Here is a 13,877-nt window from a genome sequence, read left to right on the forward strand (position 1 = left end):
GTTACCAGTACTGAGCACCCGAGCATGGTAGTGCCCGCTCATCACTAGTTACCAGTACTGAGCACCTGAGCATGGTAGTGCTCGCTCATCACTAGTTACCATTACTGAGCACCCGAGCATGGTAGTGCCCGCTCATAACTAGTTACCAGTACTGAGCACCCGAGCATTGTAGTGCCCGCTCATCACTAGTTACCATTACTGAGCACCCGAGCATGGTAGTGCCCGCTCATAACTAGTTACCAGTACTGAGCCCCCGAGCATGGTAGTGCCCACTCATCACTAGTTACCAGTACTGAGCACCCGAGCATGGTAGTGCCCGTTCATCACTGGTTACCAGTACTGAGCCCCCGAGCATGGTAGTGCCCGCTCACCACTAGTTACCTGTACTGAGCACCCGAGCATGGTAGGGCCCGGTCATCACTAGTTACCAGTACTGAGCACCTGAGCATGGTAGTGCCCGCTCATCACTAGTTACCAGTACTGAGCACCTGAGCATGGTAGTGCCCGCTCATCACTAGTTACCAGTACACAGCACCCGAGCATGGTAGTGGCCACTCATCAGTAGTTACCAGGACCGAGCACCCGAGCATGGTAGTGCCCGCTCATCACTATAGCTATCTCATTTATCAGAGAAAGATTTGATGTTTGTCTTTCCTGACGGTCCTGAGGAAGGGGGCAGTGGCTCCTGAAACGCGTAGACCTGGATGAAATAAAGATACATTAATCTAAACATCTGTTCCAGTGATCTTTTGGCGCAGTATCAAACACCCCTCTCTCATGCTCTCTGTTATTTATCAGAGAAGGAGATAAATTCACTAGAAAATGTTGTCCACCTTTATTTATAGGAAATTTGAACTGGTTTTTCCGTTATATTTATTGATATTTCTGAGTTCAGCGGAAATAAAAACAAAAGGTGAAAGTCTTTCTAGCTATGAATATTTTTTATTACCGTTGGGCATTTGTCCGTTGTTCTGACGCAGCTTTGCTGTTCTGTCCGTGTGCCTGTTGATACTGATCGGAGCCCGTGTATCTAGATTTTTCTTAACCCAGTTTTTATGCATTTCACTTGGTTTCCATGGCAACAGCAAAAGTTCCAGAATGTGTAAACCGCTTATTGTTGTGCTGCAATGCTATAGTTTTGGGTGGGGGGAGGAGGAGGACTGGGGTCTGATGGGTTAGTACTAACTAGACATTGGTTCGCACCCTTGAATATCTGCAGTGCCCATAGGGATTGCAGCATCATATCAACATTTTCCTTAGTTGTGTTTTGTCCTGAATATTCGGAATATTCCAGTGTGTGGCGCATAGTAAAGCATCAGAAAGCTCTGGGCAATAGAAGGAAAGGGGCACTGCAGCGTTTTTCTATGGAGGTGATAGTGAATATTAAGTATATATAGTTCATTGTAAGTAACGCATGCATTTTCGGTAAATCTCCAGAAATGCTGTATGACTGGAAATAGGTTGAGCCTGCACCCCTCCAAAATAGTTATTCTGGGGTCCCACAATGCAAAGATTTATGGGTTTCTCCCAGCTTACTTCAGGCCAAGCAAATGTGTTGTACTAGGAATAGGGATGGGCGATCCTGAACTATAAAATTTGGGTTCCCTACTTGACACCCAGTGCATGGACCCCGAACACGGACTTCTCAGGGAAGTCCATGTTACTGTTTGGGTTTGGCCACTCGGATAAAAAAAAAGAAAGCAAAATGGGGACTAAAGCAGGACAATTATTCTTATCGAGTTTCCTCACGCCTGTCGCATGGTTTCCGGGACCTCTCATTAAATCTCATGAACATTCACTGCTTCCCCCGCCCACCCCTGGGGACAGCATCTGTGATTGGTGTCTGTGATTAGTTGCCCTCACATTAGCTCTCTGGTGTAGGGTCTCCTGTATTTTGCTAACCAGCGCAGGTAAAGCAGGCTGCAGCCTCCAGCTATGTGTGTTATCTTAGCTGTGTTCCAAAATACGAGGGACTCCATGTGGCTTTTTTTTACATTTTTTAAATAAGTAATTTTAAAAAATGGTGTGCGGTCCCCCCCAATTTTTATACCCAATCAAAATAAAGCAGACAGCTGGGGCTGGTATTCTCAGTCTGGGGCTGGGGAGGTGCATGGTTATTGGGCCCTTCCCAGACTATAAATAGCAGCCTGCAGCGACCCCAAAATTGCCACATCCATTAGATGCGCCAATCCTGGTGCTTACATGCCTCATCCAGATTGCCCCGGAGCAGTCGCAATTGAAATAATATAAGGGGTTAATGACAGGTGTGAGTTGTAAAAAAAATATCACAGCTGTCATCAAGCCCGAGGTTGGTAATGGGGAGGGGTCTATGAAACGCCCCCCATTCCTAATCATGTAAGTAAAAAGAAATAACCACAAAACACAGAGAATAATCCTTTATTTAAAAAATTACAACACCCTCTTTCTCCAATTTATTAACCTTCAAAACACCCCTGCAGGTCTGAGGGAATCCACACCACGACGTCCACAGCAATCCCGACTCTGCTACATCTGAGGTCGCAGTGCGCTGTCGCATTAGAAAATGTGACCGATCACTGTGATTCTCATGGTGCCCCAGCTGTGACCTGAAGTGAACTTGCCTGAGGTGAACCTATTGAACTCAGATTCGGTAATTTGGCTTTGAATTCAATGGTCCTGGATTACTGGATTATTGACTTCAATGGTGCTGGATTACCTGATTAACAGGCATCATTGAAGTAAATGATCAGGTAATCCGGCAGCATTGAACTCAATGTTGGATTACCGGAATGTGCACCTGTGAAGCCCCACAGGTGTAGTGTCGGTGCATTACCTTCAGGGACTCCACTCGGCTGGATCTGTCACAGGTAGGAGATCTTCTTCTTGTCGTGACGCCACTCTCAGTATTGCGGTCAGTGGGGACCGCCACTGCAGGTTGAGGGACGCCTGGGGCTGATGGTGAGTGCAGTTAGTTGGAATAGCCTCCTGAGAGTGAGGCAAGCCCCAGGGCCCTGTGTAGGTGCGTAGTACCACAAGGCGCAGAATAACTCCACACAGGCAGAATGTCTTTCAGGGTTTTTACTCACTTCAGGTGGCAGGGTGAGTAACCCGGGCGTAGCTGGGATGAACCAGGCTGGAACCAGGTATCCTTCAGGCTGACTTCTGATGGTGACTACCAACTCGCCTTCCTTAGCCCTTGGTGGTTTGGGGTAACCCCGACTTTTAGTCCCTATGGGGGTCACCCAGGGAAGTTGCTGAAGCCTCACTCCCCTTCGTTTGCCGTTTGCTTGTTGCCTGGGCCAGATCACTCCAGCTGCTTGCCTCCTGTGAGCTATGGGCCCTAACTGTGGCTACGTGGCTGCGGCTTTTAGGTGTTGTGGTGTGGGCTTTGAGGGCCCCACACCGGCAGGTTTAGCAAGGAAAGGTGGATCTATCCCCGCTCCGGGATCTGCCGCCCGTTTGGGCCTGGTACTCCCTAGCAGTCTCCTTACTTCCCACTCCGTGCTCTCTCTCTAGCTGAGATGGGTTTCGGGTAGCCCTCCTAGGTGACCGTTCTCCCCCGTCGGTAGCCACTGCGCGGACGCTGTCAGACTGCAACAGCCCCAGGGGAAGGGGTCAGCTCTCCTCGGAGCTCCCTGGACTCTGCACTGAACCGGCTCACTTGAGGGACCTGCACTTCTCCTCCTGTCTGAGCTCCACTTCATGCTCCTCACTCCTCCACACTCTGCTGCAGACTGTTTACTCCTCCTTCTCTTTTCCCTTTTGTGCCTGCCTACGCCACCTAGCAACCAGACTCTCTTACCACACCCCTTGAGAGGAGATGGAGGCTTTTGGCCCCCTCCACTATTCCAGTGGAGGTGAAGGCTTTTCCCCCTCCTGGGATCCCCAGGGGTCCTCTCAAAGGTACATGTGTGAGACCTGATCACTATGCGCCTGTGTAGTCACACCTCCGTCAGCCTTCTGGATTACCTGTTTGTACTGTCCCCAGCATGGGTGCAGTACTCAGTGGTGCCTGACCAGGTCAGGGGCGCCACATTCCCCCTTAGTTATCACCAGCACGTCCTCGGGCTGCAAGACAACATTTTAAAATGCATAAAACATTAAAACATGGTAAAACATTTTAAGATCACCAGGTACCATACATCACCGCCCTCCACCCACAAGTCCGTTAACCCACCCAAAACCCTCTCACGTTGGCCGCGCCTTCAGCCACTTCTGGCAGGATGTAGAGGCGGCTTACATGGTCTGGTGGTCTTCAGGGTATACCTGGCCCGGTGAAGCCGCGCCTTCAGCCACTTCTGGCAGGATCCAGAGGCGGCCTTCACAGTTGGTGCTGACCAGGTACCCTCTTTGTGGTGGAGAGCCAGGCCCCATAAACAGGCATGCTCTCTGGTTGCAGGTAAGCCAAGGCCCTATATACGGACGTGCCCCCTGGTTGCAGACGAGCCAAGCCCCTAAACAGGCTGACTCTGGTGGTGGTGGTGCCCTCTGGTGTAACTATTTACACTGCGAGAGTTTGTGGCTATAGCCAGTTCATAGCCTTAAGGTTCATTTCTCACATGAGATTATGTGGGCACATTCTTAAACTTGTAAAACGTTGCAAAACAAACTTTTCAAACTGGTAACTTGCTGTATTTCTTATGTGAACTTTATGCAGACTCCTCTTCACCAGGGCTTGGGCCTGTAGGGCTGCGGCACCTGTTGCTTCCTTGACCTCTTTCTTCATCTGTGGTAGTCTCATCAGTAGGTTCCTTGTCTTTTCTTTCTTTATCTCTGTCTTTCCTTTCTTCTTCTTTAGGACATGGTGCGACATCTAGCGCGTACCAGCCTCTTTCTCCTTGATGCATGGTAAATTGTACGGAGTCTCCCATCTTTAAGTTTCTTCCAGGATGTCCTCTGGGCAGATGAGCTCTCACATCTCTTCTATTGACGAAGATACCTTCCTTTATACCAGGTGCAACGATGAATCCGTATCCTGACTTTAGGCTAAAGTCTTCCACAATTCCTCTACAAAGGGGTCCTCTGACCTGTGCTTTGGCTCTTCTCAGGAACCTTTTTTCTTGTAGGTCTCTGGCCGTGGCTTCTCTCTGCTCTGGGGATGGCGGGGCAGGTGACAACTGGTTTCTGCTACGGCGCCGTGTCTTGCGGGCTTGATTCTGCTGGGTGGCTGCTTCACTGCTGGCAGGCTCCCAGGTGAGGTTGCTGGACAAATCTTCCTCTTCATCCCAGCGAGAATATGGCAACATCTCTGGCTCTGGGCATGGATCCACTGCTGATGGCTCCGGGGTCAACTCCTCAACTTCCTGGCCTCCTCTCCCCCTTAGTTCTTCTGAGCACTCCGGTGGTGGCAGTGCTGGGGATGGGTACTCTTCAGCCGACCCAGACGGGGAACTCTTTGGCGTGGTTGCTGCAGGAGTCGCCTTGGGGGTGTGCGGAGGGAGTATGTACTGGTCCACCAACCATTGTGGAAACTTGGCCTCCATGTCAGCCTTCAGCTGCCAGTATGCGGGGTCCTCCCCCAGCGTGGGCTTTCCAGCAGGGACCTCTTTGGACTGGGGAGCGGTGTCTGCTCTGGCCTTGCAGGCCGGGGAAAATGGTGATGCAATCTTATCTTGGCGGGCCGCGCCCTGTATGGCGGCGGCCTGGTCTTGGCGGGCCGCGCCCGGCATGGCGGCGGCCTGGATGGGCGTTTCGGGCGCAGCTTGGATCGGCGTCGCAGCTGCGATGGGGTCTTTGCAGGCTGGGCTGGGCGTTGCTGCAGCGATCGGAGCTTGGCGGGCCGCACCTGACGGGGCTGCGGCCTGGTTCAGCACCTCACTTGCGGCGCGGACGAGCGTCGCTGCTGCGGTGGGGTCTTGGCGGGCCGGGCCTAGCAGGGCGGCGGCCTGGGTCAGCGTTACGCCTGCGGCGCGGATGAGGGTCGCGGTGGCAGCCGGTTCTCTGCGGGCCGGACTGGGCGTCGCTGCAGGGACCGGGTCTTGGTGGGCCGAGCAGGGCATCGCTGCGGCGGCCTGAGCTTGGCGGGCTGCACCTGGCGTGGCTGCGGCCTGCTTCAGCGTCGCCGCGCCGGACGCCTCTTCAGGGACCGCGGACGTGGCAGCAGGGGTCGGGGCACTCGCGCTGGCAGGGGCATCACTGGACTCACCCATCGGTGGCAGCATCGGGGTCTGAGTCGTCACCGCCCGGTCTGGCACTCGGCGCGCGGCTCTCTCTTCATAGGCCTGAACCGCCGCGGTCATTCCCAGGAACTCCGCACGTCCCTCTCTGATCAGCCTTCCGACCCTGGCCTCCAGTTGTTCGCAGAACTCGGCGAGCTCCCGACACCACCAGGCAGCGGAGCCTGGCTCTGGGTCTCTGCATTCAGACGCCATTTTCTCTAACAACAAGCTGCTGGCTTCTTTTCCGTTCCGCCGTCTCCGGACGCTTCCGCTCTCTTCACAAGCGAGGTCAGAACTCTGCAGGGGATCTCTGGGTAGCCACACCTCTTCGTGGGCGGTAACTTCTCCCAGCGCGGGCTGCTGTTGTTTTTCAGCGCGCTTTTCATGGTGGCAATATGGCGGCGCTTCCAATTTTTCAAGCGGACCGCCCAGGCACATGGTCACCTGTCTGAACAGGTCTAGTCCTTATCCTGTTCGTGACGCCAGATGTGAAGCCCCACAGGTGTAGTGTCGGTGCATTACCTTCAGGGACTCCACTCGGCTGGATCTGTCACAGGTAGGAGATCTTCTATTTGTCGTGACGCCACTCTCAGTATTGCGGTCAGTGGGGACCGCCACTGCAGGTTGAGGGACGCCTGGGGCTGATGGTGAGTGCAGTTAGTTGGAATAGCCTCCTGAGAGTGAGGCAAGCCCCAGGGCCCTGTGTAGGTGCGTAGTACCACAAGGCGCAGAATAACTCCACACAGGCAGAATGTCTTTCAGGGTTTTTACTCACTTCAGGTGGCAGGGTGAGTAACCCGGGCGTAGCTGGGATGAACCAGGCTGGAACCAGGTATCCTTCAGGCTGACTTCTGATGGTGACTACCAACTCGCCTTCCTTAGCCCTTGGTGGTTTGGGGTAACCCCGACTTTTAGTCCCTATGGGGGTCACCCAGGGAAGTTGCTGAAGCCTCACTCCCCTTCGTTTGCCGTTTGCTTGTTGCCTGGGCCAGATCACTCCAGCTGCTTGCCTCCTGTGAGCTATGGGCCCTAACTGTGGCTACGTGGCTGCGGCTTTTAGGTGTTGTGGTGTGGGCTTTGAGGGCCCCACACCGGCAGGTTTAGCAAGGAAAGGTGGATCTATCCCCGCTCCGGGATCTGCCGCCCGTTTGGGCCTGGTACTCCCTAGCAGTCTCCTTACTTCCCACTCCGTGCTCTCTCTCTAGCTGAGATGGGTTTCGGGTAGCCCTCCTAGGTGACCGTTCTCCCCCGTCGGTAGCCACTGCGCGGACGCTGTCAGACTGCAACAGCCCCAGGGGAAGGGGTCAGCTCTCCTCGGAGCTCCCTGGACTCTGCACTGAACCGGCTCACTTGAGGGACCTGCACTTCTCCTCCTGTCTGAGCTCCACTTCATGCTCCTCACTCCTCCACACTCTGCTGCAGACTGTTTACTCCTCCTTCTCTTTTCCCTTTTGTGCCTGCCTACGCCACCTAGCAACCAGACTCTCTTACCACACCCCTTGAGAGGAGATGGAGGCTTTTGGCCCCCTCCACTATTCCAGTGGAGGCGAAGGCTTTTCCCCCTCCTGGGATCCCCAGGGGTCCTCTCAAAGGTACATGTGTGAGACCTGATCACTATGCGCCTGTGTAGTCACACCTCGGTCAGCCTTCTGGATTACCTGTTTGTACTGTCCCCAGCATGGGTGCAGTACTCAGTGGTGCCTGACCAGGTCAGGGGCGCCACACACCCATTATTCGGGATTGAATTCAATGAGTTCACCTGAGGTGGGAACCCCAACTGTGACCTGAGGTGAAGTCATTGAACTTAATGCCAGATTACTGGATTAAGCTATGTGTGCATTTGGTTGCAGTTATTTCTGCACAAAATCTGCATCTCCTGGTAGAAAAAGCACCAAAAAACGCGTTTGTTTACGTGTTTTTAGTGTGTTTTTCTGCCAGAAGATGAAAATTTGATACAGAAATGTCTGCAACGAAATACTCAATGTGTGCACATAGCCTAATCCGGTAATGAGTTCACCTAAGATCACAGCTGGGGTACCACTGGAACCCGAGCTGTGACCTCAGGTGAACTCATTGAACTCAATCCCAGATTACCAAAATGCTGTTAGATTACTGGAAATAGTTCTTGTTCTGCTTCCTCACCTTTCTGGAGTGATGATCGGTACTTTATCTAGGTGTCCCTCCTAACATGTTTTGTGCAGAGCAGGAGTACTTTACTGGTTTGCCCACACCATTCTTTGCAAGATAGCTTAGTCAATTCTCCATAGGTCTCAAGCATTTATGGAATATTTACACATTTTTAGGGCCAAAAAAAATCAATTTCTTTTTACATTTTATTGCAGTGAATTTGCCAAAGAAAGAGAACGTGTGGAGAACCGTCGGGCCTTCATGAAGCTGCGCAGGCAGCAGCAGATTGAGAGGGAACTGAATGGATATCGGGCTTGGATAGATAAAGCCGGTGAGTGAAACGCTGCAGAAACCCTTATGTCACAATTAGCTTTGTGTAATACTCTTTGTAGATGCTTTGTAGGAATATTGCAATTTATTGAACCAGAGCAGTAACCATTACATTTTGTGTGTATCATTGGTGAAATCTTTAATCCACCAGATTAAAGGGGTTGTCTCCACATCATAAAGGGTTAAAAGTGCAAACTGATTTTAATAACAAGTAAGGCTAGTTTCACACTTGCGTTGAACGGCATCCGTTGCATTGTGTTGTGTAACGGATGCAACGGATGTGTTGCATATAGTGGCGCAACGGATGCTGCAAAACAACGCAATTTGTTTTGTTTTTTGTTTTTTTACAGTTTTACCATTGGCAGACTATTGTGAACGATCAGCTGATCGCTAACAGTAGTCCGCCGCCGGGTGATCAGCTGATCGCTAACAGTAGTCCGCCGCCGGGTGATCAGCTGATCGCTAACAGTAGTCCGCCGCCGGGTGATCAGCTGATCGCTAACAGTAGTCCGCCGCCGGGTGATCAGCTGATCGCTAACAGTAGCTGGCCACCGGGTGATCAGCCGATCACTCACAGTAGCCGGCCGCCGGGTGATCAGCTGATCGTTCGGTCGCCGACAATGTGTGCGGGGGGCGGGAGTGGGGGGCGGAGTGCGGTGGGTGGAGCTGAGCAGGGCCATGGCTGAGGACGTCAGTGCCGCGGGGACTGCATCGCTGGGGGACAGGTGAGTGAGTGTGAGAGTGTGTGTGCGTGCGTGCGTGCGATTGTGTGTGTGTATACATACGGAGTGCGGGGAGGAGGCGGAGCCGAGCCGGGAAGTGTCGGGCTCCCGGCACACGTAACCAGGGTTCCTTGGTTTCCCGATGTGTACCCTGGTTACGGGTGCAGGGAGCCAGAGAGAGCATGTGCAGTGAAATCCAAAGGATTCCGCTGCTCAAAAAAAGTTACATGCTGCGTTCCTTCCGCCCGACGCAGCGTCAAAATAACGACTCTGCGTCGTCCGGCAGATGCAACGCTGACACTTGCATTACAGTGCGTCATCCATACAAGTCTATGGAGAATAGCGCAGTGCGTTAACGGACTGCGCTATTCTCCATAGTGACGGACTGCGCTGAACGCAAGTGTGAAAGTACCCTAACTCTGTAACTTACTTATACAAATTCCTCTGGAATGGAAAAGATGGACTTGTCATTTATCGCCCAATGCTGCAGTGTAGGGGAAATGTTCGAGGTTTTCCGAAGATGTAATGTAGAGGAGGAAAAGGACAGCTGAAGTTTCTGAAGATTGAAGAGTGTCTCCAAGAGCGTGGCCCGATGTTGGCATCTAAAATGCTGGTGGACACGTTAGGTGTGCAAGCAAGTGATGATATGACGCAGATAATAAGGACGTCGGGCCGTGGTGACTTACCGATATACAAAGCAAGGATTAGCGCTTTAATGTGAGATATTGGTATAACACAAGCTACAGTAGTAAATCAGATTATTTCACAATGGATTAACCAACAGCACAAGTATACAGAATGCAGTCACAGTATTCCTTACACAGTATTACTACACACACTAACTAATGGTCACCATAGGCCTTCTCGTACTCTAGATCCTTCTACCAGGGAAACATCCACGTCACTCTATTCGTTACTGTCGTCTAGTTATCTAAACAATACTACACTTTGTTCAGGGCCTAGCGGGGTCGAAGACACTGCTCACTAGGCTGCATGTCCACATTGAGGGTTCGCTGCACACCCTCTACTGGCTTGCCACCTTTGTGCTCTGAAGCCCAGCCTAAGTCCTCACTCAATAGCATATCTCAGTGCAGGAAGCAATGGACCATGGAAATGGTCCTCTACTACAGCAAGGTTGTCTCTTGGGCCTACTTTGGGATCAGGTCATAGTCTTTTGCTCGCAGTGATCATGGGTCTTGCACTGACGCAGGTCAGAATTATCTACTGGCTCAGGTTACGGCCTTCTACTGGAGCAGGTCACGGTCTTCTACTGGCGCAAGTTACAGGTTTCTACTGGCGCTGGTTGTGGGCTTCTACTTACTTTGATCTTCCTCTCAGCTCAGGCCTTCTCTGGGTTCTGACTTCTCTAGGACACTTCTGTGGCAAGAGGTCACTTAGAGACGACCTTCCTGTAAAAGGATTTTGTCACCAATTCGTCCTCTCTTGGTATGGCCAGGTTGTTTATTTTTAATAGCTATGACATAACTGTTACCTGACTCAGTGTGTCCTCTAAATTCTTCCCTCCAGGAAACACTCATGTTACTATTTAGTTCCTGTTTACTGGCATTACTCGTATGCTCTTATTAGTTTTGTCCAGCAGATGGCGGTGTTTCCTTGTAGACACTATGGAAGGTTCGCTGAATGCATCTTCTGCTTTAGCGGCTTCTTTACAGGAGTACCAAGATTACATCTGTGAGGGGCAATGCCAAGGAGTCAAGCTTCGATTTGGAAGTGGAACTGCAGGAAGAAAGAGTTAGGGGTGAAATTGAGTTGTCATGAGGGCAAGCTAGAATGTGACCTGCCTGAATGAGGGAAACCTGTCTGGAGGTTGAAGGGACAAGGACAAAGACCTGCCGCACCCCTATCAGACACTTTCAACTCCATTTATACTATATGTGTCCCAATGTCTTTGGGTGAAGGAGAAAACTTGATATGTTTAAAGGAGTTATCTTGGCATAGAATATTAATCTTCTATCAGGTCTATCAGTATTATAATTGAGAGGGGGGGGGGGTTAAACACCTGGAACCTTCAGCTATTTTCAGCTCCAGTGACAGACGAGCAAATGTACACGGTAAACAGAAACAAAATAGCCCAGATCAGTTGTCATTGCCAAGAACTGCGGCCCAGCAATTACTCAAGTCAACAGCAGATCGGTGGGGATACCGGGTGTTGGACTCCTACTGGTCTGACTGGTCACCTGTCCTATGGATCGGTCACGCCATAAGATCAGACGACCTTGGTGACTACTCATTAGCCAAGGTTCATGTATTGACTCCAGCATTGTATGAACCTTGTAGCTTATTTCTACTCTGGTTTTGTTGAAGGATAACACCCTATTGCGCCTTTTGTTTTCCAGCTTTTTCCTCTTCGGACTTCATGTATTGACTTCTAATTTTGCTAAGTTTATAATTGTCTCCAAAAATGTATCACATTTCTCTGAATGTTTCTCGTCCTTCAGAGGAAGTAATGTTAGCAGAAGAAAATAAGAATTCTGGGACCTCGGCTCTAGAAGGTAAGATCATCGATTTCTCACGCCTTTAAGGCCTTCATAGCCTTTCGTTCACTTGGACCTTATCCAACCTCCTCTCTGTAAGATAAAACCTAGCAAACTGTTCTTTGTGAGCCATAATCTGGTTTTCTGAGCATCGGAGGAAGAAATTATCCATCTTTTGCCTACAGTTCTCAGGAGGGCAACGATTAAACGAAGTAGAACAGAAGCCATGAACCGGGACACAAACGAGGACCATTGTGTTGACATATCTTCTGTCGGTGGGTGTCAATGTATCGTGATATATATGTATTCTATAAAGTGGACTATATATGCTGTGGCGTCATCCTCAATATGTCCCCTTTGCAGGCACTCCTCTTGCAAGAGCTAGTATTAAAAGTAACAAAATGGATGGTGCATCTTATTTTCGGCATAAAGAAAGGTTGCTACGGATATCCATACGTCACATGATCAAGTCTCCAGTGTTCTATTGGATGGTCCTAGGAGTGGTAGCGCTAAACACCGGCTGTGTGGCCATCGTTCACCACGACCAGGCATACTGGCTCTCCAATATTCTATGTAAGTTTTATTATGTTTTTCTTTATAAATTGAACAACATATATTAATAAAACTATATAATCAGGAACATATTGAGTAGCTTTTCTTTACTGATCAATTCTGCTCACAGAACATTGTAACATATTATTTGTATCAAAGGAGATGTTCTGTTTACCTTTATTGTAGCAAACGTTTGGGGATATGATCTTGTAGAACTTAATATAATTTACAGAGTAGCCAATATTTTAATTTTTATTTCATTAATCAATACTACACAAGGAAATAAGAAACTTTGTAATGTATCCTATCAAAGAAATCTTCTTCTCTCTCCTCCTGGACTTATTGTCACATCTCCACCGGAGTCCGCTCCTGCGACTTCTGCTTCGATCACCAGGTGACGCCGTGTTCTCGCCGTGGACTGGGCTGGTGATGGGAGAGGAGTCGATGCCAGTGGCTCTGGTGGACGCAGGCTCTGCTCATCCACTAAGGTGGATTTCGCTGGGATCTGCAGTACCACTGGCTGACTGTGGGTGGCGTGTGCCTTCCAGCTGAAGTTACCACCTTTCAGCCACGGCCAATTGGAAGGCACCACACCCATCTTATTCCTCCTCCTCTCTGCTGGTCACCACCATGAGAGTGCAAGGACGGGGGCCAATATTAAATGAAGTGCCCAGGATAGGGGCCATTATTAAATGAAGTGGTCAAGATCAGGGATATTATAAACGAATGAGGACCAGGATGGGGGACAATATTACAGGATGGGGTCAGGATGGGGAACATTATTACATGAAGGGGAACCTTATTTAATATTGTCCCCATTCTGGTCCCTTCCTGTACTAATGTCCCCCATTCTGGTCCCTTTCTGTACTAATGTCCCCCATTCTGGTCCCTTCCTGTATTAATGTCCCCCATTCTGGTCCCTTCCTGTACTAATGTCCCCCATTCTGGTCCCTTTCTGTACTAATGTCCCCCATTCTGGTCCCTTTCTGTACTAATGTCCCCCATTCTGGTCCCTTCCTGTACTAATGTCCCCCATTCTGGTCCCTTTCTGTACTAATGTCCCTCATTCTGGTCCCTTCCTGTACTAATGTCCCCCATTCTGGTCCCTTCCTGTATTAATGTCCCCATTCTGGTCCCTTTCTGTATTAATGTCCCCCATTCTGGTCCCTTCCTGTATTAATGTCCCCCATTCTGGTCCCTTCCTATATTAATGCCCCCATTCTAGTCCCTTTCTGTACTAATGTCCCCCATTCTGGTCCCTTTCTGTACTAATGTCCCCCATTCTGGTCCCTTCCTGTACTAATGTCCCCCATTCTGGTCCCTTTCTGTACTAATGTCCCCCATTCTGGTCCCTTCCTGTACTAATGTCCCCCATTCTGGTCCCTTCCTGTACTAATGTCCCCTATTCTGGTCCCTTCCTGTACTAATGTTCCCCATTCTGGTCCCTTCCTGTATTAATGTCCCCCATTCTGGTCCCTTTCTGTACTAATGTCCCCCATTCTGGTCCCTTCCTG

At 50.3% G+C, this 13,877-nt stretch overlaps 1 protein-coding gene across 5 annotated transcripts in view; it reads left to right on the top strand.

Annotated features, from left to right (window-relative positions):
• Positions 1–13,877, top strand: part of CACNA1E (calcium voltage-gated channel subunit alpha1 E) — a 964,825-nt gene that overhangs the window by 799,120 nt on the left and 151,828 nt on the right. For all 5 annotated transcript variants that reach the window (XM_075320594.1, XM_075320596.1, XM_075320595.1 and 2 more), the window contains 4 exons: positions 8,480–8,595; positions 11,776–11,829; positions 11,997–12,086; positions 12,175–12,384. In XM_075320594.1, coding sequence (XP_075176709.1) covers positions 8,480–8,595; positions 11,776–11,829; positions 11,997–12,086; positions 12,175–12,384 — 470 coding nt within the window. The remainder of the gene's footprint in view (positions 1–8,479; positions 8,596–11,775; positions 11,830–11,996; positions 12,087–12,174; positions 12,385–13,877) is intronic.

This window comes from Anomaloglossus baeobatrachus, chromosome 8 (genome assembly GCF_048569485.1).
Source record: "Anomaloglossus baeobatrachus isolate aAnoBae1 chromosome 8, aAnoBae1.hap1, whole genome shotgun sequence".
NCBI classification, from domain to species: Eukaryota; Metazoa; Chordata; class Amphibia; order Anura; family Aromobatidae; genus Anomaloglossus; species Anomaloglossus baeobatrachus.